The sequence below is a fragment of the Erinaceus europaeus genome, chromosome 5 (assembly GCF_950295315.1).
Source record: "Erinaceus europaeus chromosome 5, mEriEur2.1, whole genome shotgun sequence".
Classification (NCBI taxonomy): Eukaryota; Metazoa; Chordata; class Mammalia; order Eulipotyphla; family Erinaceidae; genus Erinaceus; species Erinaceus europaeus.
The window spans coordinates 81,487,622-81,513,306 of record NC_080166.1 but is presented as its reverse complement, the minus strand read 5'-3'; the positions used below and the strand labels follow the sequence as shown (position 1 = coordinate 81,513,306).

The following is a 25,685-nucleotide window of genomic DNA, read 5'->3' as shown; positions in this document are numbered from 1 at the left end:
TCCAGGTTTTAGCTATTATGAATTGTACTGCTATGAACATAGGAGTACACACCCCTTTTTGGTTAGGTGTTATGGAGTCCTTGGGGTATAATCCCAGGAGAGGAATTACTGGATCATATGGAAGGTCCATGTCTAGCCTTGTGAGAGTTTAACTTTGTGTACCTTTACATTCCAGATTTTACCAGTGACCTATATTAGTTTAGTATTCCAAGGTTCTGCACTGTGAACCTATGAGTACTAGCAGCCAGATGACTAAATCTTAAGTCAACCTAGAGATAATTATTTTTTCTTATTGTTATTTATTATTTTTTAAATTGTTGTTATTTTTTAACCAGAGCACTACTCAGCTCTGTTCTATGGTAGTGCAGAAGATTACACTTGGGGCTTTGGAGCCTAAGGAATGAGTTTCTTTGCATCACCACTATGCCATCTCTTCCACCTAACCTAGAGATAGATATTTATATATATGGCCTCAGTGTCTTTCCAGTTTGTGTATCCAGGATAATTTCACTTTCTCTCAAGGGATGCTGATAGTTGGTGATATCAGAGGATTCTTTGTGTTATGTCTGAGTAAAGATTTTGCTTTTTTTTTTTAATAAAAGTGATTTTTTTCTTCGTGTATTTATTTTGTTTTCTTTTGATAAGAGAGAAAGAAAGATAGAGTCACAAGTGCAGAGAAAGAGACCGCAACACTGCTCAGCTCTGGTTGATGGAGGTACAGGGCATTGGACCTGGGACTTTGGAGTCTCAGGCATGAAAGCCTTTTTGTGTAATCATTATGCTGTCTCTCTACCCTAAACAGGTGCTTTTAAAACAGTCATTGTGGACTCCTCCATGTTAAGTTGCACACCAGGTCCTATTAGTCTTTCCTTCAGATCAGCTTCTGAATCCTTCAATAGACTTACTAATATCATGTCATTAACTCTTCCCTGATTTTGCCAAATACCCTTTACCAAGTATCCATTTGGGATTATTTCTTTGAATCTTCCAGTATTTGTTATTGTCAATAAACAGGAAGTACAGAGATCCATACACTAGGTTATTGCCTTGCTTCACAGATCTGTCCCTTGCTACATCAAGAGTTTTCTCTTAAAATCAGGTCCCATGTTTGACTTGAGACCTATGTTATGTATTCTAAATGGCTTATGTATACTATATATACTTGTAGAGAAATAGTATCATGTTCAAGAATAAAGAAATTAGAAATCAGAGCACACAGCAAATAATACTTGTGTTTCCCATCCATGTGTATTTGAGAGACTTCAGATAGTGTAGTGTATCTGTAGTACTAGTTAGGGCACTAGAGGCAAAATGTAATATAATCATTGTAGTTTATCTTGTGCAACTGCCCAATTAACACCCCTTTGTCACTTTTGTCTCTCCTGTTCCCCCTTTTAAATTTCACAAGGCTTTGCTAACTGTATGCAGATAATGAAAGGGAACAAAGAGTGAGAGCTACATACTCACTTCCTAAAATCTTTGGCTACTCATATTCTACTGGCTGAATTTTAGGTAGTCTTATTTTGTATCAAGAAAGAACAGGAAGTGGATTTCTATGAACTGCCAGCAATCTCTGATACAATTAGCATACAACTATTTTCATTCTTTCCAGAGATTTATCTTATTAGTAGACATAGTGACTCGATGTTCTTTAATGAGAAATCAAAAGTCTAAGTAGAAAATTTACAGCCAGTGAGGTTGAATTAATCAATTAATTTTTCCTGCCTGTCTAATAAGTTTCATTTTTCTAGTAAGAGAAATTCTTTTGTTCTTTTAGCACAATAACGACTAGAGTAGAAAGAGTTCAAGAGTTAAAGAAGCTATCTCCATAGTTTTGAATGAACCTACCAGTAGGTCATAAATCAAGGTGACTTAACACACATTTTCTCCATCTTTTTCTACCACCCAGTAAGAAACTAGAAGTATAGTGTTTCATCTTGTCATTTTGTGCTATAGATGTTTTATGCACTGTATTTGAAATAATTCCCATTAAATGATGGAGAAAATTAATGCTTATTTAATGCTAAAGTTCAGATTTCTTTAATTAGAAGTAATAACTATTAGTACAATTCTGATGTTAATGAAAAGAAAAAAGAAAGAAAATGACAACTATCAATATGTATTATATTCTTTAACACACACACACACACAAATTAGTAGCTTAAGCTTTTATTAGATCTGTCTCCCTAATGTTTTCTCTTTGATTTTCTAAATACAAAGATCCTTCTTGTTTCATACTACTCACTGTGGGCAAAGTTTAAGGGAACAACATTTAATTTATGCTCTTAAATCCACTACAGAATCAGTTCCTTTGAAGAAATACAATTGTTTAAATCACTTCATTAGTGCTCTTTCAGTTGCTTTGAAACACTCACATGAATCCAAATGACTGATACTCATGATTCAGTCCTGCTTTATTTTTTTTTCATTATTTTTAGAAGTGCCTTAACAATTTTAAATCTAGTGTCAGGATTCAATCAGTTTACAAATTTGAAATATTAAGTACTTAGGCTAAAGGAATATATACTCAGAACCGAAATCTATGCATTTAAAGAACTTGAAACATTCAGTCTATTTTCCCCCTGACATATTGAAGAGTGATTTATGAGATTATAAATTGGGTGGAAGAGAATTTCTTTCTTTCTTTCTTCCTTTCTTTCTTTCTTGTGTGTATGTGTTTTTAAAAAACTTTTATTAGTGATTTAGTAATGATAAACAAGATTGTAAGATAAGAGGGGTACAATTCCACACAGTTCCCACCACCAGAGTTCCATGTCCCATCCCCTTCACTGGAATCTTTCCTATCCTTTATCCCTCTGGGAGTATGGACCAAACTTCTTTATGGGATGCAGAAGGTGGAAGGTCTGGATTCATTAATTGCTTCTCCACTGGACATGGATGTTGGTGGGTCAGTCCATACCTTCAGCCAAAATTTTCCCTTCTTTACTTTTTTTTTTTTCCCTCTCCAGGGTTATCACTGGACTCAGTGTCTACACTACGAATCCACTGTTCCTGTTAGCCATTTTTTTTTCATTTTATTGGATAGGACAAAGATAAACTGGGGGGGGGGGAGGCAGGGCAGATAAAGAGGGTGAGAGAGGCACCTGCAGACCTGCTTCATCACTTGCGAAGCAATTCCCCTGCAGATAAGGAGCCGAGAGGTCCAACATGGTTCCTTGTGCAGGTACTTTTACTTCATACTATGTGCACTTAACCCCGTGTGCCACCTGTATCCCCCTCCCCAGCCTGTTTCTGTCTTTCCCTAGTGGGGTAGGGCTCTGGAGAGGTGAAGTTCCAAAATATATTGGTGAGGCCATCTGCTCAGAGAGGTCAAGATGACTTCCTGGTAGCATCTGCCACTTGGTGGCTGAAAGGTTGGTAAGATAAATTTATTTAATTATTTTTTACTCTTACTCTTCATCTAGTTGATTGCACAAACATTTTCCTTCAGATCATAGTGGTTGACTGCAGTCAGTTGCTATGGTTCACATGCCAGTTCTTTGCAGAGGAGACTTTCATGCCTAAGGCTCCAAAGTCCCAGGCTCAATCCCCAGCACCACCATATGCCAGAGCTGGTGGTGAAGCAGGTCTGCAGGTGTCTATCTTTTTCTCCCCCTCTCTGTCTTCCCCTCCTCTCTCCATTTCTCTCTGTCCTATCCAACAACGAACAACATCAACAGTGGCAATAATAATAACCACAACAAGGCTACAACAACAAGGGCAACAAAAGGGGGAAAAATGGCCTCCAGGAGCAGTGGATTCATGGTGCAGGCACCGAGCCCAGCAATAACCCTGGAGGAAAAAAAAAAAGAATGAATTTGTCAGAATTCAACAGGTACCAGAGCCAAGTGATGGCACACCCAGTTAAGTGCACATATTACCAGAAGCAAGGATCCAGGTTCAGGGCTTCTCAATTTCTTTCTGTCCCATCAAAATAAAAGGGAATTTTTTAATAGGTACTTACTGAGGCCTATTGCACTCCAGATTGTATCCTAGAAACAGGAGGACTTAAAGATAAATAATGCATGATTCATGCCCTCTGAGGACTCTCAATAGAAACAATGAAAGTGTCTGTTAATGGACGAACAGAAAAGCATATGCACATTCAGATACATGTTTGAATATTCACAAGGAGGAAATCCTGCCATTTGCCTCTTTTAGATGGACCTCAAAAATATGCTAAGTGCAATAAATCAGGCAGGAAAAAAAAGAGACAAATACTATATGCTTTTATGTGAAATCTGAAAAAGATGAACGAGTAGCAGACAGGAGAATGGTTGCTGAGAAGCTGGTCAAAGAGTAACCCTGTGGGATTGGGTGGTGACGCACATGTTGAGCATATATGTTACAGTGCACAAGGACCCAGGTTTGAACCCCAGTCCCCACCTGCAGGGAGAAAGTTTTGCGAGTGGTAATTCAAGTCTGCAGGTGTCTCTCTGTCTCTCTCCCTCTTTATCTCCCCTTCTCACAATTTCTGGCTGTCTCTATCCAACAAATAAATAAAGATGATAAAAAATAAGAGTAACCCTGTTCTAACTTCCCATTAGAAGATGAATTAGTGTGGTCCAGGAGGTGGTGCAGTGGATAAAGCACTGGATTCTCAACCATGAGGTCCTGAGTTCAATCCCCAGCAGTACATGTACCAGAATGATGTCTGGTTCTTTCTCTCTCTACCTATCTTTCTCATGAATAAATAAATACATTCTAAAAAATATATTATGGAAAAAAAGAAGATGAATTAGTTCTGAGGATCTAATGCACAAATTCATATTTGATATTGTACTATATACTTGAAAATTGCTTAAGAGTAAATATGAAATGGCCTCAACATGAAAAAGAAATAAAATGGGCCATGCAGTGGAGCACTTTGCCACACTCAAGGATCCTGTTCAAGCCCCTGCTCCCTACCTGTCTGTCTTTCTCTCTCCCTTTCTGTCCCTCCCCACTCTCCCTCAGTTTTTCTCTGTCCTATCCAATAAAATAGGAGGGGAAAAAGGAATCAATGACTACCAAGCAGGAGTGGTAGATTCATAGTGCAGGCACTGAACCTCATCATTAACCCCTGTGGCAATAAAAAAATGGAAGAGGAGAAGGGAGAAGGAAAAGAAAAACAAATAAGGATGTGACTTGATGGAGATTTGAGCTAGTGCTGCAATAGTATATTAGCAAATGAAAGCAGCATGTCATCTAGCTTAAACCTTCACAAGGTCAATATAGTCTCACTAATTCCAGAGACAGGAGACTAATGGGCATTCAGTGAGCTGACAAGTTCACCAGTAGGTGCAGCAGAAGAACTAGAACAGAGACTTTGAAATGCATTCCCAAGTAAGTACAATTTTTGCATTGCCTTGCAAATACAGTGTTGATGAGTCTAAGAGAGTGTATGCTTGAATAGAATGACCATTCTATGACAACAACAAGGGGTAAGGGGAGTCCAGCTCATATCAGAATATCAGACAGAGCCAGTGGGAGACAAGGCTCGGTGGTTTTAACCATTCACTTAAGACATCAGTGTTAGGTATATATCAGCTATTCTTCTAATCAATCCTGATTTTATTTAAAAATACCATGTAGGTTCAGGCTGCAGAAATAGCATAATGATTTATACAAAAAACTTTCATTCCTGAGGCATCAAAGGTAACAGGTTCAATCCATAGCACTGCCGTAAGCACTATTCTGGTAAAAATAATAATAATTTTATAAATACAATTCATTTTATATTTGCACTTCACATTATAATAGCAATGAATACTTACTCTTACATGATTTATAAATTTTAGAAATGTGCAAAATTTGAAAGACATAATATTTTCAAATTTATTTATTTTGAATAGAGACAAAGAAACTGAACAGGGAAGGAGAGATAGAGAGAGAGATTAAGAGAGACACCTGCAGCACTGTTTCATCACTCATGAAGCTACCCCCCTACAGGTGGGAACTGGGGTCTTGAACCTAGGTCGTTGTACACTGTAAGGTGTGTGCTCATCTAGGTGTGCCACCACCCAGCCCCAAACACTTGTAATATTAACAGTTAGTGGTAGCCAAAATGAAATACATGCTTACACCCTTTATAAAACAAGCTTATTTTGGGGAGTTGGGTGGTGGCACAGTGGGTTAAGTGCAGGTGGCATGAAGCACAAAGACTGGCCCCCAGCTCCCCACCTGTAGGGGAGTCACTTCAAAGCAGTGAAGCAGGTCTGCAGGTCTGCCTTTCTCTCCCCCTCTCTTTCTTCCCCTCCTGTCTCCATTTCTCTCTGTCCTATCCAACAATGATGGCATCAATTACAACAGTAATAACTACTACAACAATAAAAACAACAAGGACAACAAAAGGGAAAATAAGTAAAAAAAAATAAAATAAGATAAAAACAAGCTTATTTTATCCATAATCTTAATGTTGCTCTTTTTTTTTTTTCAACTTCTCCAGGATAGATGCTGGTGAGTTTTGAGACCTTTGAATTGAAGTTATCAAATTACTTTTTCTATTTTTTTTCTTTATTTTTTTATTTAAGAAAGGATTAACAAAACCATAGGGTAGGAGGGGTACAATTCCACACAATTCCCACCACCCTTTCCCCTGATAGCTTTCCCATTCTCTATCCCTCTAGGAGTATGGACCCAGGGTCATTGTGGGTTGCAGAAGGTAGAAGGTCTGGCTTCTGTAATTGCTTCCCCGCTGAACATGGGCGTTGACTGGTTGGTCCATACTCCCAGTCTGCCTCTCTCTTTCCCTAGTAGGGTGTGTCTCTGGGGAAGCTGAGCTCCAGGACACATTGGTGGGGTCTTCAGTCTAGGAAAGCCTGGCCGGCATCCTGATGACATCTGGAAACTGGTGACTGAAAAGAGAGTTAACATGCGAAGCCAAACAAATTGTTGATTAATGTTGCTCTTGTACAGGACATTTGTCATCAACATTTTGGCTTAGTAGTCCTTTGAAAAGCATTGCTCCAATAAGCTGTGTATATTCAGTTTTGCGCATGTATTATAATGTAGTCGCTTCCTCATCATTGCTTCCTGAGAACATTCCCTTTACTCTAGAAACTTAGTGCTGAGATATAAAGACATAGAAATGGATAACGCTGAGTGTAGATGAAACTTGAGTTCCAATTGCTTCTGTTATGACTAGTGCACTGAGACTACTATTCAATAAAAGGACAAGCCTCTTTGCAACAACAGAACCTGTCTCTGAGCAGCCACAGGGTGAATTTCTAGGAAATGAACATTGCTGCCACAGAAAAGTCCCTGTAACTTGTGGCATCTCTGTTCACCCATAGATTTTCTTTTCCCCTTTGGACTCCTTCATAGCATCCCTCCTCCTGTTACATTAAAATGTTACATGTGTACTGTAGCAATAAGATGAGGTGAAACCAGATGTGAAGGATAGAGAATTGTCAAACATCTGTCAGTTGCCTTCTCTGTTCTTCTTTCTTCATGATACCAATCTTCAAAATGGTTTTCAGGACTAGGGAGGCAGGTGTCAAAGTGTGCATGTATGAGGTCTCAAGTAGGATTCTTATACTGCAAAGCGGTGCTCTGATTCTCTCTCTCACACATCAAATAAATACTTATAAAAGAACTGGGGTATTTTTTAATTTTTAGTTTTAAGATATATTACCCAAGTGCAGAATTAGGCTGAGTCTTTAAGGTCAGACACTATGAATTTTATCCCACATCTGGTGTGGCCTTCTTGATAAAATTTGATTATACAGGAATCGGGCGGTAGTGCAGTGGGTTAAGTGCATGTAGTGCAAAGCGCAAGGACCAGTGCAAGGATCCCGGTTCAAGCCCCTGGTTCCCCACCTGCAGGGGAGTCACTTCACAGGTGGTGAAGCAGGTCTGCCGGTGTCTGTCTTTCTCTCCCCCCTCTGTTTTCCCCTCCTCTCTCCATTTCTCTCTGTCCTATCCAACAACGATGACAACAATAACTACAGCAATTTAAAAAACAAGGGCAACAAAAGGGAATAAATAAATATTTTTAAATTTTCTTTTAATTTGATTATACAACTCAACTGATTAATTAATTTTGTTTAAGTGGGCAAAAAGTGAAGTTAGCCTGGAAAACATGTGACCTCATGTTGACAAGGCCAAAGGATGCCATCTTGTGGCTAGGAGGTTTTAGGGCACTACCAGTTAGGATATATATATTTAATTTCTTTATTTGGGGGAATTAATGTTTTACATTCGACTGTAAATACAGTAGTTTGTACATGCGTAACATTTCTGTTTTCCACATAACAAGAAAACCCCCACTAGGTCATCCTTTTTGGACCTGTACTCTCTCCCCCACCCACCCCAGAGTCTTTTACTTTGGTGCAATACGCCAATTCCAATTCAGTTTCTACTTGTCTTTTCTCTTCTGATCTTGTTTTCAACTTCTGCCTGAGATTGAGATCATCCCATATTCATCCTTCTGTTTCTGACTTATTTCACTTAACATGATTTCTTCAAGCTCCATCCAAGATGGGATGAAAACGGTGAAGTTGGGGCCGGGTGGTGGCGCACCTGGTTAAGCGCATGTATTACAATGCTCAAAGACCCAGGTTCGAGCCCCCAGTCCCCACCTGCAGGGGGAAAGCTTTATGAGTGGTGAAGTAGGGCTGCAGGTGTCTCTCTGTCTCTCTCCTTCTCTATCACCCCCTTCCCTCTTGATTTCTGGTTGTCTCTATCCAATAAATAAATATAATAAAAAAATTTAAAAAAAGAAAATGGTGAAGTCACCATTTTTAATAACTGAGTAGTATTCCATTTTATATATATATACCACAACTTGCTCAGCCACTCACCTGTTGTTGGACACCTGGGTTGCTTCCAGGTTTTGGCTGTTACAAATTGCACTGCTGTGAACATATGTGTACACAAATCTTTTTGGATGGGTGTGTTGGGTTCCTTAGGATGTATCCCCAGGAGAGGAATTGCAGGATCATAGGGTAGGTCCATTTCTAGCCTTCTAAGGAGACCTATCTTTGGCAAACACATTTGCCGTTTTACTTACAGTTGGAAGGAGTTATCAGTCTGCTCAATTGCTTTTATTTTTAGCATTCCTCCCTTCAATTATCTAGATGGTAGAGATAAGATGTTTGCTTGTGACTGAAAGGCCTATGTCAAACTAATGGGTCTTTCAGCAGAGATGTAGAGAAGTGGTATTAATAAAATGGTCTGGAAGGATACACTCTGTCAAGGATCTGACACTTGTTCAGAGCCCACAGAAACCATCCATCACTACATTTCATGGTGAGGATGCTCTCAAATCTCTATCTGGCAATACCTGATTCAGATATATGCAAAGTACAGTGTTGCATTTCTTTGTTTACTGGCATCAGTGAGCTCATTTCACTCAAAGGAGTATTTCTTTTGATAAAAGTTTGTCAGTTTCTTTGCAAATAAATACCAAACACCTACTTTGACTGTCACCTAACCACTCCTGGCTTGCTATTCAAAGTTTGTTCTCCTGAGTAACTAATAAGTGAGCTCACAAAATGTATGAGGCCATATATTAACAGATCCCAATAGTAATAAGTAGAAGCCTATGGTGGATTGTTAAGACAAAGACACTCTGGCCTTCCCATCCTTATTGGGCAGTTTGAAAATTGACTTCTTTTTTCTCCTCCTAGAAAGCAATCTTGAAGTACATCAAGTAGACATAATAATCCATATTATTAGAAAGTGGCTCAAGGATACATGAGAATCAAGACTTTCCTGTTTTTACACTAAGAGTGGTCCACTTTTCATTGTGCAGCTAGCTGGTGCTTTGCATTCATAACTGTAATGTTATATAATCCGTAAAAAGCATGCCTATTTTAAAAGTAGGTACTTGGGCTGAGATGTAATAAATGAACAGATGTTTTATGTCATTTGTGAGCATTTGCAGAAAGAAATCTGGAAGTTTCTGCTCAGCCATGTTTTACTCCAGTGATCTTAATTGGCATTTACCTTTCACTGTCAGAGTTGGAGAGTAAAGAAGTGCCTTTCTCCTAAATTCATATTCTTCATCTGAGTTAACCCTCTAGGCCTCAAGATCTCTATCTACCTTTTGTCTGTTTCCCACCTTCTGCTGTCTCTTATATCTTCCAACTTCAATTTTCTGTCTTCTTAGATTATCTAGATTTCTAAGTTAATTTTAGTAATGACAACAAAATATTTTTCAATTAATTTATTTATTTAAGAAAGGAGACATTAACAAAATCATAGGATGGGGGGGTACAACTCCACACAATTCCCACCACCCAATATCCATATCCCATCCCCTCCCCAATAGCTTTCCCATTCTCTATCCCTCTGGGAGCATGGACCCAGGGTCGTGGGTTGCAGAAGGTGGAAGGTCTGGCTTCTGTAATTGCTTCCCCACTGAACATGGACGTTGACTGGTTGATCCATACTCCCAGTCTGCCTCTCTCTTTCCCTAGAAGGGTGAGTCTCTGGGGAAGCTGAGCTCCAGGACACATTGGTGGGGTCTTCAGTCTAGGGAAACCTGGTCGGCATCCTGATGGCATCTGGAACCTGGTGGCTGAAAAGAGAGTTAACATACAAAGCCAAACAAATTGTTGAAGAATCATGGACCCAAAGGCTGGAATAGTGGAGAGGAAGTGTTGGGGGTACACACTGCAAACTCTAGTGTACTACTGCTTTCAGGTATATATTTGTCCTGGTTTATGGGTACCTGTGAACATATGCTCTATCTCCTGGAACCTGGTCTATATCTAGGTTTTGGGACTTTGTTAGGAAGTGAACCACCTGGGATGGAATTAGAGAATCCTATGAAAGGAAAGGTCTCACCTGAGTGATGAAGATAAAGGGTTGTCGTTCCGCACCTGAAGTCTCGGGACACAGTCTGAAGTGAAGCATGCTGGGGTGGCACTCGTTGCCTTGATTAGGTTGCGATCAGCGGATGCAATATTATTTGTTAAGAATTGTGAGAAGCAAACGGGAAAGTGGGCCCTACCCTAGGGTCCCAGGATTGGGGAAAGTTTCGGCTCTATAGTGGAAATGTGAGGCTCCTGCTGTCTTGGGGTTCGAGAAGACAATGGATAGCTACTGTTATCGTCACATTATTTGGTAAGTGGGTTAGCTTTGAAAAGTCACTTTGTTAGACATACAATCAATTCCCCCCTCATATTAATTAATTAGTGATTTATATGACTACAGTTTACTAGGAATGTACATAAACACCATTCCCACCACCAAAAGACTGTGTCCCATCCCACCCACCCACCCCCACCCCGACCCCTCCACCCCCGCCAGCCCAGGAAGCCTCATGACCATCCTCCCACTCACCACAAGGTTTTTACTTTGATGCCCTACTTTCAGTTTAGTCATATCCTGCCCTTAGTTTCCCTTTCAGATCTTCTTTCTCAACTTCTATTGATGAGTGGGATCATCCCATACTCATCTTTATCTTTCTGACTTAGCTCACTTAACATAATTCCTTCTAGCTCTGACCAAGATGGGTCAGAGAAGTTGAGTTCATTGTTCTTAGTAGCTGCGTTGTATTCCATTGTGTATATATACCACAGCTTTCTCAGCCACTCATCTGTTGTTGGGCACCTGGGTTGCTTCCAGGTTTTAGCTATTATGAATTGTGCTGCTATAAAGATAGGAGTACACACCTCTTTTTGGTTGGGTGTAATGGAGTCCTTGGGGTATAACCCCAGGAGAGGAATTACTGGATCATGTGGAAGGTCCATGTCTAGCCTTGTGAGAGTTCGACAACAAAATATTTTGTTTTCACTGTGGCTTGTACCTAAAATTTGAAAGTTCATAGATGCATCATTGTGGCCACATAAAATTATTATTAGAGAGACATGTAGAAAGAGAAAGAAGGAAAGAGGAAGAGAGGGAGAAGGAGAGGGAGACGGGGAGAGAGAGAGAGAGAGAGGTGGTTTAACATGCAGAAATGTATTCTTTCTCAGTTCTGAAGGTAGTAAGTTCAAAATTGAGGCAAGAGCAGGGCCAAGCTTCTTTGTAAGGATTCAAGGAAAGAACACACCTTTCCCTCTTCAGTTTCTAGTGATCTCAGACATACTTTAGCTCATGACTGCTTAACTATAGTTTCTGCTTTTGATTTCTCATTAACTTCCCTTGTGTCTCTGTATCTTCTTTTCTTAGAGAGATACTAGTATATGGATTTAGATACCATATGAAATCGGGGATGATTTTATATTATCATCTTTGCCTCATTATTTTTGTAAAGATCCTATATGCAAGTAAAGTCACATTCTGAGCTCTGAGTGGACATTATTAAACCCTGCAGATAGTTTACATTGTACAATGAGTGCTGGTTATTTAAAGGCCTAGTACTAAATGAAATCATGAAAAAGTGAGTAGATAGAAAATATCTGAGGCTGTTTTTTTTTTTTTAGAAAATCCAAACTTTGGAGATTAAATATATAATATAAAGGGGGCAGATTGTGGTGTTTCTGGTAGAATGCACATATTATAATGTGCAAAGATCCTAGTTCAAGTCCTTAGACCCCACCTAGGGTGGAGGAAGCCTCATCATTGGTGAAGCAGGGTTATAGGTCTCTCTCTCTTTCTCTTTCTCTATCTCTCCTCACATATTTCCTACACCCTCTACTTCCTCCTTCCCTCTCAATTTGTCTGTCTCTATGCAAAATATATAAAATTAAATTAAAAATAATATAGGATCAAAAGAGTGTTATGGCAACAGAAGAAACTTTATTACTGTGGTGCCTCCTCCCTCTATATATCTGTCTCTGTCTATAGATCAGAGCAGTTAAATGGCACATACACAATGCCCCCATGTCACACACACATAAAATTAATATATATTTGTTATCTGCCTACAAGGCCAAAATATAAGCTTTCTAATACTTATATTTAATTAGTCTAACATCTCTTGTGTTGCTATGGACCAGTCAAGCTCACATTTCACCTGGCTATGGATCTAACAGGCAGAGAAAGATGATAGAAACAATTGACTTTCCTCAGAAAGGATTTACTAGAAAAGACTTTCCTCAGATTTGAACTTGTACTAAATAATCAATGTAATTTTGTGATAGTTGCTATTAAGGCACTAAACAAGGAAAATCTTTGGGCATTAAAAATAAAATAAAATAAGCAATAGCTTTTGTCATTAATGCAGGCTTCCATAAGAAAATTAATTTTAGAATAAATCACAGACAAGACACCTTACTTGATAAGGGAGGTGAATAAGAAGATTTTAGCCAATGAGAGTAGCATATTTAAAAGGAAAAGGTAATGATAAAATAGTAAGACTCCAGGAAACACAAGAAAAGTCTTTCATCTGCTATGTCCCTAGACAGGTTAAATGTGTCCTTTACTGGTCTGACATCAATGCAAAAGATGTGAGACTAGTAGTTAAAGATAAGTATTGGGGGCAAAGCCAAGATGGCAGTTTGGAGACAACACCTGGTGTGAGCTCTGCTAGGAAGCTACTTTCAGCCTGGGAATCACGGCTAATGCCACCAGGTTCTAGATGATGCCATGATGTCAACCCAACTTCCTTGGGCAGAGGAACCCACCATGTGTCTTGGAGCCCTGCCTCCCCAGAGCCCTACCCCACTAGGGAAAGAGAGAGACAGGCTGGGAGTATGGGTCGATTTGTTCAGCCCATGTTCAGCAGCAAAGCACTTACAGAAGCCAGACCTTCCACCTTCTGTACCCCATAATGACCCTGGGTCCACACTCCCAGAGGGATAAAGAATAGGGAAGCTGTCAAGGAAGGGGATTGGATATGGAGCTCTCGGGGTAGACATTGTGTGGAAATGTACCTCTGTTATCCTACAGTCTTGTCAATATTTCCATTTTATAAATAAAAATTAAAAAAATGGTAAGTATTGGGGGAGATATGCTTCTTTATTCTTCATCCTACTCTTTTTTTCTCCTAACTAATCCTTAGTATCTTTATGTTACTATATAATGAAAAGCAGCCTCTATGGATTTCAGACTGCCTCTAATTGTGCCCAGTCACCTCTGTCCAAAATATAGGTGCTCCTATAGCTTCCCTAAGATCTCATCACTCTACTATTAATAGCTCTCAGTGACTATTAATAGCCACATAAGACCAAGCATTTTCTGTCCTAAACCCTGCTTATAAAACTTGATTCCCCTTCTACTCCTTCAAAATAGCCAAACAATAAATGAGCATGGCTCATAAACTCTAAAGGGTTATTTCAGAGGAGGAAGTGGAGTTTTCACATATAAACATCTCCTAGAAACAGCTTAGACACTTTCTCCTGTGAACCTTTGTAGAGCTGACAGTAGAACTTAGTGGCAAAGTATTAAGAAACTGAGTCTTATTTCCAATTCACAAACAGGAAACTTGGAGGCATTTACTAAATATTCAGTTACACAGCTAGCAAGGCATTCACTCACAATAAGACAGACACTGAAATATTCCAAAGCAGAGTCTTGTTTCTGGTTGGCCAAGCATAGCCGAGTGTAGGAGAAAGAGTATTCAACTTGGTTGCTGAGAGACCCCTTCTACATGAAGGTCTTTACTCTCACCCCTTTGTCTACACCATTATCAATAGGAATATTTCACATGGTTGTTGTAAGGACAAAATGTTATGTACATTTTTTACATATGTATTTTTTACGATTCAGATGAGGAGGTGGGTCTTAAGAAATCTGGACATCTTCAAATCCAAATCTAACATAGTTATATATAAAAAAAATAATGTAGTGCTGGAGTGATTTTTGCATTCCTGGAGCACTCCCATCTAAATGTTGAAATCAGACTCTCCAGAAACTCAGAAAAGACAGAGGGAAATGACCTTGTGATTAAAATAAAGCACTGCAGATAATTTAGACAGCAAATAATCCACATGTGGGCAATCAAGAGTTGATTAATTGTTTTGAGAATGTTTAATTGCCTGCTGTTTATCAATATAATTCAACTACTACTGCATAGATAGTGATATGAATAATCCAAGTACTAATTTTTTGTAAGAAATGATGTCACTCATCTCTCCAGAGAATAATTTGGATCCACCTACATATCAGATGTCAGGCTCAGGAAAAAACAAACAAAACTAGTATAGTCATGGGCTCTTTTGGAATATAACTAAAATAGGACTTCTAACTATCTACAAAACAGAGACACCCCCCCCCCAATTCTTCATCTGAACTATTCTAGCCTTTAGGTTCCTGATTAGCCAATAATTTGTTGGCTCTATATGTTAACTCTTTCTTCAGCCACCAGGTTTCAGATGCTAACGTGATGTCAGACAGACTTCCCTGGACAGATGACCCCACCAGTGTGTCCTGTGTCCTGGAGCCCCACTTCCCCAGAACCCCACCCCACTAGGGAAAGAGAGAGACAGGCTGGGAGTATGGATTGACCTGCCAACACCCATGTTCAGCAGGGAAGCAATTACAGAAGCCAGACCTTTCACCTTTTGCACCCCATAATGACCCTGGGTCCATACTCCCAGAGGGTTAAAGAATAGGAAAGCTATCAGGGGAGGGGATAGGATACAGAGTTCTGGTGGTGGGAATTGTGTGGAGTTGTACCCCTCTTTTCCTATGGTTTTTGTCAGTGTTTCCTTTTTATGAATAAAAATTAAAAAAAAAAAAGAAATGGTGTCAGACCTTTATGAATGATGAACAGTATGAAAGGGTATCTAATTTTGCATTAAAATAGTGTGTTCATCTTTAAAAGATCGTGGCTTTCTCTTCTTTTGTGTAAAATGTAAGAAGTTTTCATTTAGCTTTTATTAAAAATAAGCAGGTTAGGGTCCTAGAAATAGCTCACTAGGACAGGATGCTGCTTTACCATGTTCAGGTTTGACCCATGTTCAAGTCCTGATCCAGCCATGTGGAAGGAAAGGAAGACTGGTCCTTTCCCTTTCTCACCTGTTTCTCTGCCTCTCCCCTTCTCTCTCTCTCTCTCTCTCTCTCTCTCTCTCTCTCTCTTCCTCCCTCCCTCTCTCTCTCTCTCTCCAAAATAACAATAATAATAATAACAATAAATGGGTTAAAGTAATAATTAGGGTATATTTTAGATATGTATTATTCTAGACTTTTAAGTATTTTTATTCTTGTTATCTTGCTCTCATAGAAATAACAGCATTAGGACAAGGTTGTTTCTCACTCTGATGTCTCCTTTATAAATACTTTTTTATGTTACAAGAAACAGTGTGTTGTTTTCTTTAGTAACCCTTTAAATGCTGATAGCAAAAGCCATTTACAGGGAACTGGTGCAGTGGCACACCTGGTTGAGTGCACATGTTACAGTGTACAAGGACCCAGGTTTGAGCCCCTGGTCCCACCTGCAGGAGGAAAGCTTTACAAGTGGTGAAGCAGGACTACAGGTATCTCTCTGTCTCTCTCCCTCTCTCCCTCCCCTTATCCTCTCCATTTCTGACTGTCTCTATCGAATAAATAAAGATAATATTTTTTAAAGCTTTTTATAGTTGGTGCTGAAGCACGTGGTCTCTGGTGGTGAGGAAGAGAGTTTTGTGTGACCACACCTATGAGAGTCTGAGAGAATTAGGCACCTGTATGGGTTTTTTTCAGTCATACTTTTTCCTCTCTTTAGTTTTTTTTTTCTTTTCAGTTTATTTTTTATCATTACCTCTCAACAATGCCTTAGAGAAACTGTCCTCACCAGTGCCGTCTATTTTTATTATCTAAGTTAATTCTAGTCACTGGGGTATGCCTATAACTATTGTTGGATGGTGAAACATTTGATTCTGAGCTATATGTACTCTGGAACAGCAACTTAATGTCAGCATGAGTTGACTATTCTGCAAAAAAACAAAGCTAATTAGAGAGTTCTTATTGTTCCTAAGGAAGTAGAAACTAGTTCCTGTCTACAACAGAAAATATAATGAAGTCAGAGCTTTTTATGCAATTTATTTTTACTTTTCTGTAGAATGTACCTACTGAGTATAAAATTAAAGTCCTTATAATCAAGACTAAATCCTGTGAGCTTATACATCCTGTACTAAGTTTTTGGAATATTTTGATTACTCAATTTGGAAAGTAATTTGTTCAAACTTGGTAATTCTTAGATGATATTTTAAAAAATGCCAGTTTTCTTCCTCAGCTCTAGTCTTTGTGTAACTGTCTCAATTAAATAGTGAAGGACTTCATTTTAATGTACCTAAAGCAAATAAGCATACAAGAAATAAAGGCTACGTTTTTCCTGTTTGCTATTTCGCTCTTTGAAGGATGGCTATGTGCATATTTGAAGGCGCAGACAATAAAATAGTTAATCTTTAAATTGTGGATCAGGTTTCAGTTTCTCATCTTCTGAAGAGTTTCTGGGTCAGGAAATCTTTCTCATTCAGGGACTTAGACTGGCCTTCAGAACTTCTGGGAACTGCTGAGTGTGATTGGATGAGTTTACATGTGACTCTCATGCGTACTAAAGGCTCTGTCTAAAAGCCCAATAATTAAGAAAGTAGCATGGCAGTACTAAAGGAATCTGTAAATACTGACCACGCTGTGCTAATGATTCTCACACATGGTTTGTTTGTTTTCTTTCTTCTTGTTAATTTTGAAATCACTTTATTGGGGAAATAAAAGATCTACAAGACAGTTGTTGAGTGTCAACCCTAGGGTTGGTGTCTGCACACCAGTCCCACCATCAACAGAAGTCCTTCTCTGCCATCTTGAACTGGATCCCTAACATCTTTTAACTCCCTTCTGTAGGTGCCCTCTTAGGATCCTAGGCCAGTCTGTTTTCTATCTGCTGGGTGGCATGTGTAATAAAGAAGCCTTTAGATGTTTCTGCCTGTATAACTTTTGACAACCAAATGGACTTTCTTAATTTCCTATTTTCTCAGTTCTCAGGACTTGTCAGCAATCAACATTTTTATATCCAATGAGCAAAATATTTCAGTGTCTTTAAAGGGGAAGGATGAATCATGCAACATCTTGATTGTGTTTTTTTTTAATTTTTGCTTTCTTTGACAAACAGACATTGACGAGTGCTCTGATGGTTTTGTTCAGTGCGACAGTCGTGCTAACTGTATCAACCTGCCTGGCTGGTACCACTGTGAGTGCAGAGACGGCTACCACGACAACGGAATGTTTTCATTGAGCGGAGAATCCTGTGAAGGTCAGTACAAGTTTATGTGTTATATCTTTAGCACAAGCCCTTTAGTTTTTGACTAAGGTATAAAGTATGAAGTTTTTGTACTAATACATGGTTCCAGTTCAAGAAATATTTGTTATCTTCTATAAACAGTTGATAGTGTCAACCTTACTGTAGTTTCACGTTCTAGAAACGGCAACTCTCTGTTTTGACTTAATCTTTCAAAGGAAATGCAGCAGTCACCCAACTTTTAGTAAATGTGAAAAGCATCACAAACATCAGAAAAAGAATATATTATGTACATTTGCATATATAAATAATTGATATTAGGGTTAAGTTATTGGTGATTTTGTTGTGTGTTCATACAAATAGTGATGAGAAATATCTTGAATTCTAACTTTGGTTTGCAATGTGCGATCACTGATGGTTTGAATAGTTAAAATCTATGACACTTGATTCTGTGGACATATAACTGGCAAAGGGTGTCTTAGGATAAATAAACCCATAGTAATTGGTAAAATTTTTATGAGCAAGAAAATATCTGACCCAAAAGGGGCTAGGAAAATGAAATAAGGAAAGCAGGATAGATGAAAACTGAAGATAGAGGAAATAGCATGATGATGTGTCCAAGGAAAATATATACAATAACACTACTTTGGGCTCTTCCTGACATGTCACTTGCCTGGCAAACTAAGAGGTGCTTATTTAGTGCCAAATATTTGATATAGAACATATGGTCCCTCCTTCCAAAAAGATTTAATATATATCAACAAAAACTCAGTTATATTTTACTTAGCTACTTACCTTTAATTTTTTTATTATTTTCAGTGAACTGAAAAATATGATAATGCCTTCTCTTAAGGGGTTTGATTCTTTGGAAGGAAGCCGAGGGGAGAGAAGGTAGCTCTCATCTACAGTTAGCCTTGTGAAATATGCCTGGGTTTTCAAGCCTGGGCACCACATATAAGTATCACAGAACTACAGGAAACTTTGGTGCTGTGATATCTCTCCCTCTCTGTCTCTCTGTATCTGAAGTAAAATTAATGAAAATAAGTCAGCCCAGGAGTGGTGAAATCATGTATGTGTTGAGGCCCTTGCACTGGAGAAAGAAAGGAAAGGAAAGGGGCGGGAAGACAGGAGGGGAGGTGAGAGAGGAAGGAGAATAAGCAAAGCCCAGTTGTTAATTGCCAGGAGGTCTCCTCACATTGCAAAGATTTGCCATCTGAGGATTGGTACAGGAGTGTTAAGTAAAATGAACCTCAAAAAGTCATAATTTTCTCTATGTATAGTTACAATTTTGTAGATTAACAGCCTGAGAGAATAATGCAGCTAAGATGACACAATCAATGAAAACCTTGGAGAATCTAACTCAACAGTACCTGAAATCTAAATAATAAAGAGCTTTTTATCCTTGGGCCTCAAAGGTCTTTCTCATAGAGAAAAGTGAATCCAACTTGGGTGATAGATGTCAAGGCTCCCAAAATGCTTTGCTAGAAGCTGTAAAGCTCTGGGAACTTGAGCAGAGAATTCTTCTGAATGTTTATATAAGATAGATGTGCTGCCTTCAAAAGATTTGTTGATTTTTGAATTGATGAGAGCAAGAGAAGAAGAGAGAGCAAGAACCAGAGCATCACTCTGGCACATGTGTTGCCAGGGATCAAACTCCAAACTCTTATGCTTAAGGGTTCAAGGCTTATTCACTGTAACACCTCTTAAGAAGTGCTTTGTCCTTACCCAGGAGTAAAACCTGACATATGTAAATACCCACATAGCTTTGGTTTGAGAGTTGTACCTCACAGATGTGAATGTTCCGGAGTGATTATTTCTCTCTATAGAGAAGACCCAAAACCACAGTTTTACAGTTAGTGGGACAACCCAAACTGATTTTGCTCTTCACTGGTAGGCTACTTTGCATTCTTTCCATGTTGGATTATGAGAAGAAGCCTTCAGCACTATTTTTTGGCTAAGGTTTTTTTTTTTTTCCTTGTAAGTTATACCTAGTGGATATATGCGGATTATGAATAATGCAAATAACACACATTAAATATAGATGAACGGTGAAAACGCCTCTTCATTTCATCACCCCCCTCTCCCCATCCTTTCCATTTCCACTCTAATGCAGCCTATGCTGAATTCTGCCTGGTGTTTAGCCTTGCATTCCACACCCTTTTCTGTGCATCTGAGATTGGTTAGAAAAGCAAGCATACCTTTGCCAACTCTCTTATTTACATTTGTATCTGTATTCTCCATCTTTTAAACTGAGGACCACAAGCCTCATGAGGCTTGCATTAATTATCTACTGATGCATGACAAATTACCCTCAAAACTTAGCAGCTAAAATAATAAGTGTTCACTCATGGCTTCTCTAAGTAAGTAATCTACTCACTGATTAGCTGGATTTCTCATGCATTTATTGTCTAGGTCTATGGTCTCATAGCCTAGACTGGGACAGGAGCAACAGAGAGTGGGAATCTATTTCCAAAGTCATTCATGTGACTTGAGTTCCCCAAAGCATAGTTGCTTTACACAATTACACTGACAGAAGGAAGAAGGCAAGGAGGGATGGTCTTTACTTGGAGCAACCTGCAAGCAAAGGCAGGTGTCAATGACACAAGCCACCGTCTCAAACACAGAATTTCATCACTTCCCCCATATTCTGAATGGAAGAAGCAAGAGATCCAGCTCCCATCCCAAAGGAGAGCACTGCATAAGAATACAAACAAGGGGCCGGGTTTTGGCACACTTAATTAAGTGCACACACTACAATACCCAGGTTCAAGCCCCTAGCCCCCACCTTCAGGGGGAAAACTTCACAAGTTGTAAAGCAGGGCTGCAGGTGTCTCTCTGTCTCTTTCCCTCATCTATCTTCCCCCCTCTTAATTTATGGTTGTCTCTATCAAATAAAGATAACAAAAAAAATTTTTTTTTAAAGAATAGAAACAAAACATGGGGAAATTCTTAGGGGACTGCTACCAGGATTGTTAATCTATAATTTTATACCCCACCCTACAATCGCAAGGTCCCCTGCATTGCTTGATGCTGTGGTCTATTTACATAATCACTGTTTTGCCTGAGACCCGCCTTGCCTTCAGGGTACTGGTTTAATCCCATTGGTTAGAACCTTCGCAACAGCTGCTATGGAAGCTTTCTATGTTCTCGCTTTTTTTTTTGCTCCGCACCCTCTCCTAGCCATTTCCTTTCCCTATTTGCCATTTCCGGTTAAAGAGATATATAAAAGGCGTTGTATCTGATCAATAAAGGAGAGTTGTACTGCATTCCCGCTCAATCACAAGAGTTCCTGGTTCCTCTCCCGCATCGTTGCGTAAGCAGCAGCCTAGGTCGAGTTCTCTCCAATCCAGAGAGCACATGCCCGGACAGAAACACCCTCAGACTAGCCTGGCATTTTCTCTTCATTCTGTGTTGAGGGTCTTGTTTCTTATTTAACTGAGAAAACAAAGTCAGTCAGAAAAAACTATTTCAGTTTTGCATTAGAAGCTAAACTTAGCATACTTTCATTTTATTAGTTATTTAGTAATAATCGAAAAGATTGTGGGATAAGGGGTATAGTTCCATATAGTTCCCACCACCAGAGTATCCTATCCACTTCCTTGGAAGCTTCCCTATTCTTTATCCCTCTGGGAGTATGGACCAAAGATCTTTATGGGGTGCAAAAGGTGGGAGGTATGGCTTCTGTAATCGATTTTCTGCTGGACATGGGCATTGGCGAGTCAATCCATACTCCCAGCCTGTTTCTATCTTTCTCTGAGTGGGGTAGGGCTCTGGAGAAGTGGGGTTCCAGGACACATTGGTGAGGCCATCTGCCCAGGGAAGTCCAGGTGGCATCATGGTAGCATCTGCAACTTGGTAGCTGAAAAAATCATTGAGATACAAAGCAGAACAAATTATGTAATAATCAGGAACCCCAAGGTAAGAATATAGCAGGTGAGATTTGGGGTCTTCATGTTGGAAGAAGCTAGGAAGTCTAATTTAATATATTCCAAGGGGGTCATGACTTTACTAATTTTTTCTTGAGCCTGACAGCTAATGTGCAAGTGGACAAAAAGTATTTTCTGGGAAGATGGTGCTAGAGTTGAGAATAGTATTAGAAAGCTGGATCAGGGCAGAGAGGAGCTCCCAAATATGGGAAAAGTATATAATACCATTAACTGTAAACCCCATTGATCTGATGTAGGGCCTATGTCTATGCATATTTAGCACAGGAGCCTTGTACATTGCAAGAACAGTGCACTACCCAAGAAAGCTACTTTGCCAGCCTGAAATTCTATACTTGTTCCTCCTCTCTTTATTTACTCATTTTTATTTATTTTTTTATGGCCATCAGAGTTATCACTGTGACTCACTGCCTTCACAGCTTTACCTTTTTTTTTTCTTATGTTGAGCTTTGATAGGACAGAGAGATGTTGAAAGGGTATTGGATATAAAGAGAGAGAGAGAGAAAGAGAGACACCTGCAACACTGATTCATTGCTCATGAAGCTTCCCCTCCCCCACTCCCGCAAATGGGAACTGGGGATTTGAGCCCAGTTCCTAGCATGTAGTAGTAACATGTGTGCTCAGCTGGGTGCACCACCACCCAGCCTCCCAGAGCATGCATAGTCATGTAAACCAAGGCTACCTCAATAACAAACAGCTGTTATGAATAAAAAGGCACGGGGGCTAGGGGGAGGCACAGGACCCAGGTGAAGGACATAGAAGTTGTGCAACTATCCCTCATAAGCCTATCACATGTCAATCCCTAATAAAAACAATTAATAAATACTAAAGACAATTTTATTTTTCTCTTATATTTTTTACAAAGTTAAAAAAATAAAAATAACTCTCAGGGACATCCCATACACAAAGACAGTGGGAAATGTTGCTTTTTTTAAAAAAAAAAATCCCCATTCAAGCTGCATCTAAGATGAGGTGAAGAAGTTTACTCCATTATTCTTGATAGTGGAGTCCATTGTGCATATATACAACTTTCTTAGCTACTCTGCATGTTGCTCTGGGTCCCCCGCCTCCCTGGCAGTAGGCAGCAGAGAGTGAAGCCACCCTGGGAGATCTAGGTGGCTCTGTGTGACAAGGGTGTAGTGCGCAGAGAGACAAGCAAGCAGTCAGCTCCGGGAGAAGCCTCAGAGAGTCAATTCATTTATTAGGGATACAAGCAAGCAGATATGCCCACAGTCCAGGGAGAAGGTTGAGGTTAGTCTTTAACCCAAACACAATGCATAGTTACATCTTGACCTACAAAGTATTTGATCACAACTGCAAAGTTACCGTACAAGACTTGGTCATGAGCTCAACAATGCAATTTTCTCTGAGGGTAAATTTCAGGGCAGGGGGGAGAGGAGCAATTGAGTACACAGTAATTCACGGCCTTTGTTTTAAGTGGATGGAGTGGCATGTACAGAAAGGGTGCCATATCTATCTCTGAAGCCATCCATCATTAGTTCAGGAGGTCAGGAGGGACCTGCCATTGTTTCTACCCAGGAAGGGGGAGAACTTGGGGTCTGTTTGCTCAGACTCTCATGGAAACAATGACCTGGACTTCCCGGACAGTGGGCCCTTTTCCCACACCACTCATCTGTTATTTGATGCCTAGGCTGTACTCCTGTGAACATAGGTATACACAGATCTCTTTGCATAGCTGTTTGCTTCCTTAAGATAAATCCCCAGAGAGCATGTGGAGATACCATATGGATATGCAGATGGCTTTCATTCCTGAGGCTCTGGGGTCCCAGGTTCAATCCCCAGAGTCACCATAGTCAGTGCTCTGCTGTCTCTCTCTACAATGAATAAAATACTTAATAATAAAAAAAAAAACTTAAAAGATCTTTTTAGATTTAGAATATATCCCCAAGAGAGGAATTGCCAGGTCATAGGGTAGATTCATTTCTAGCCTTCTGAGAGTTCTCTAGACTGCTCTCCACAGAGATTGGACCAATTGACATTCACACCAGCAGTAAAGAGAAGGATGAATATAGGATGGTCTCAGTACTGATCAGACCTTAGGAAACAAGACCAAAAAAAGGAAACATAAAATAAAACTTGGGGGAGTCAGGTGGTAGTGCAGCGGGTTAAGCGTATGTGGCGCAAAGCACAAGGACCGACATAAGGATCCCGGTTTAGGGAGTCGGGCTGTAGCGCAGCGGGTTAAGCGCAGGTGGCACAAAGCACAAGGACCGGCATAAGGATCCCGGTTTGAACCCCACCTCCCCACCTGCAGGGGAGTCGCTTCACAGGCAGTGAAGCAGGTCTGCAGGTGTCAATCTTTCTCTTCTCCTCTCTGTCTTCCCCTCCTCTCTCCATTTCTCTCTGTCCTATCCAACAACGACAACAACAATAATAACTACAACAATAAAACAACAAGGGCAACAAAAGGGAATGAATAAATAAAATAAATATTTTTTTTAAAAAGGGGGGGGGGAAAAAGGATCCCGGTTTGGGCCCCTGGCTCCCCACCTGCAAGGGAGTCACTTCACAATCCGTGAAGCCGGTCTGCAGGTGTCTGCCTTTCTCTCCCCCTCTCTGTCTTCCCCTCCTCTCTATTTCTCTCTGTCCTACCTAACAACAACATCAATTACAACAACAACAATAACTGCAACAATAAAACAACTAGGACAACAAAAGGGAATAAATAAATAAATAAATATTTTTAAAAATTAAAAAAAATAAAACTTGGACTGGTTTGTCATATTGCACCAAAGCAAGTGATTCTGGGGAAGGAGGACAGGGAAGTTTCAGGTCTTGGTACATGATGATGGATCTAGTTTGGGGGTGAGATTGTTCTGTACACACCTATCTTCAGGAGATGAGAACTTGTATCTATATGCCAACAACTATACTGTAAACCACTAACCTCCCAATTAAAAAATAAATAAGAAAAAAATGTAGTTAAAAAATCACAATTCTAGAAAGATGATTTTACTGTGATCTTCCCACAGAATTTATAACAACTTCAAAAAAATCTACCATTATTTCAGAAGACAGTGTGTTCTGAAGGATTCTTTCAGAAGAATCCACCTGTGTTCCATACATATAAAGATCCCTATCCTTCTAAAAAAAAAAATCCCCTTTTTGTGGAATTGTAATATTAATATGTAGAAGGATGCAGGTATACGAGTATGATTACAGCTGAGAAAGTGCCACTTTTCAGCTGTGAGAGAAATGAGCATTTCCAAGTTGACAACACCACAGCAGTGGGCTTGCAATTTCTCTCAAGCAGCAGACTCATCCTGGAAGACATGAATAAGATGCCGAACCCTGTTCCGCTACTTTTAGGCTGCTGTTATGTAGTCCACAATATAGTGTCTATACACTGTATCCATGCACAGTTTATGTTGTTTTGCTCATCCATTTGCCTCAGGAGTGTAGATATTTAATCTGCAGGTACTGTGCCAGCACCTCCTTCTCCTCCATGTCATCCTGTTATCTATGCCTGACAGTTCATCTCTACTTGGGTGTGAAGCCCCATGGTTTTCTCACATTGGACTACTCATTTTCTTCCCTATACTTCCCTGTGTTGCTTTAATTTCTGGATTACATTTAAGCTCCATGAGTTTTTCTGAGTTAGTAAGAAGAACACACACACACACAATAATGTTTACAGGATAGTATCATTTGAGTAGTATGTTCAAGCCAAGTACCATTAAAGTTTTAGT

At 39.6% G+C, this 25,685-nt stretch overlaps 1 protein-coding gene across 3 annotated transcripts in view; it reads left to right on the top strand.

Moving 5' to 3' along the window:
* Positions 1 to 25,685, top strand: part of NELL2 (neural EGFL like 2) — a 465,627-nt gene that overhangs the window by 416,313 nt on the left and 23,629 nt on the right. For all 3 annotated transcript variants that reach the window (XM_060191433.1, XM_016188843.2, XM_060191432.1), the window contains exon 17: positions 17,906 to 18,046. In XM_060191433.1, the coding sequence (XP_060047416.1) occupies positions 17,906 to 18,046 (141 nt within the window). The remainder of the gene's footprint in view (positions 1 to 17,905; positions 18,047 to 25,685) is intronic.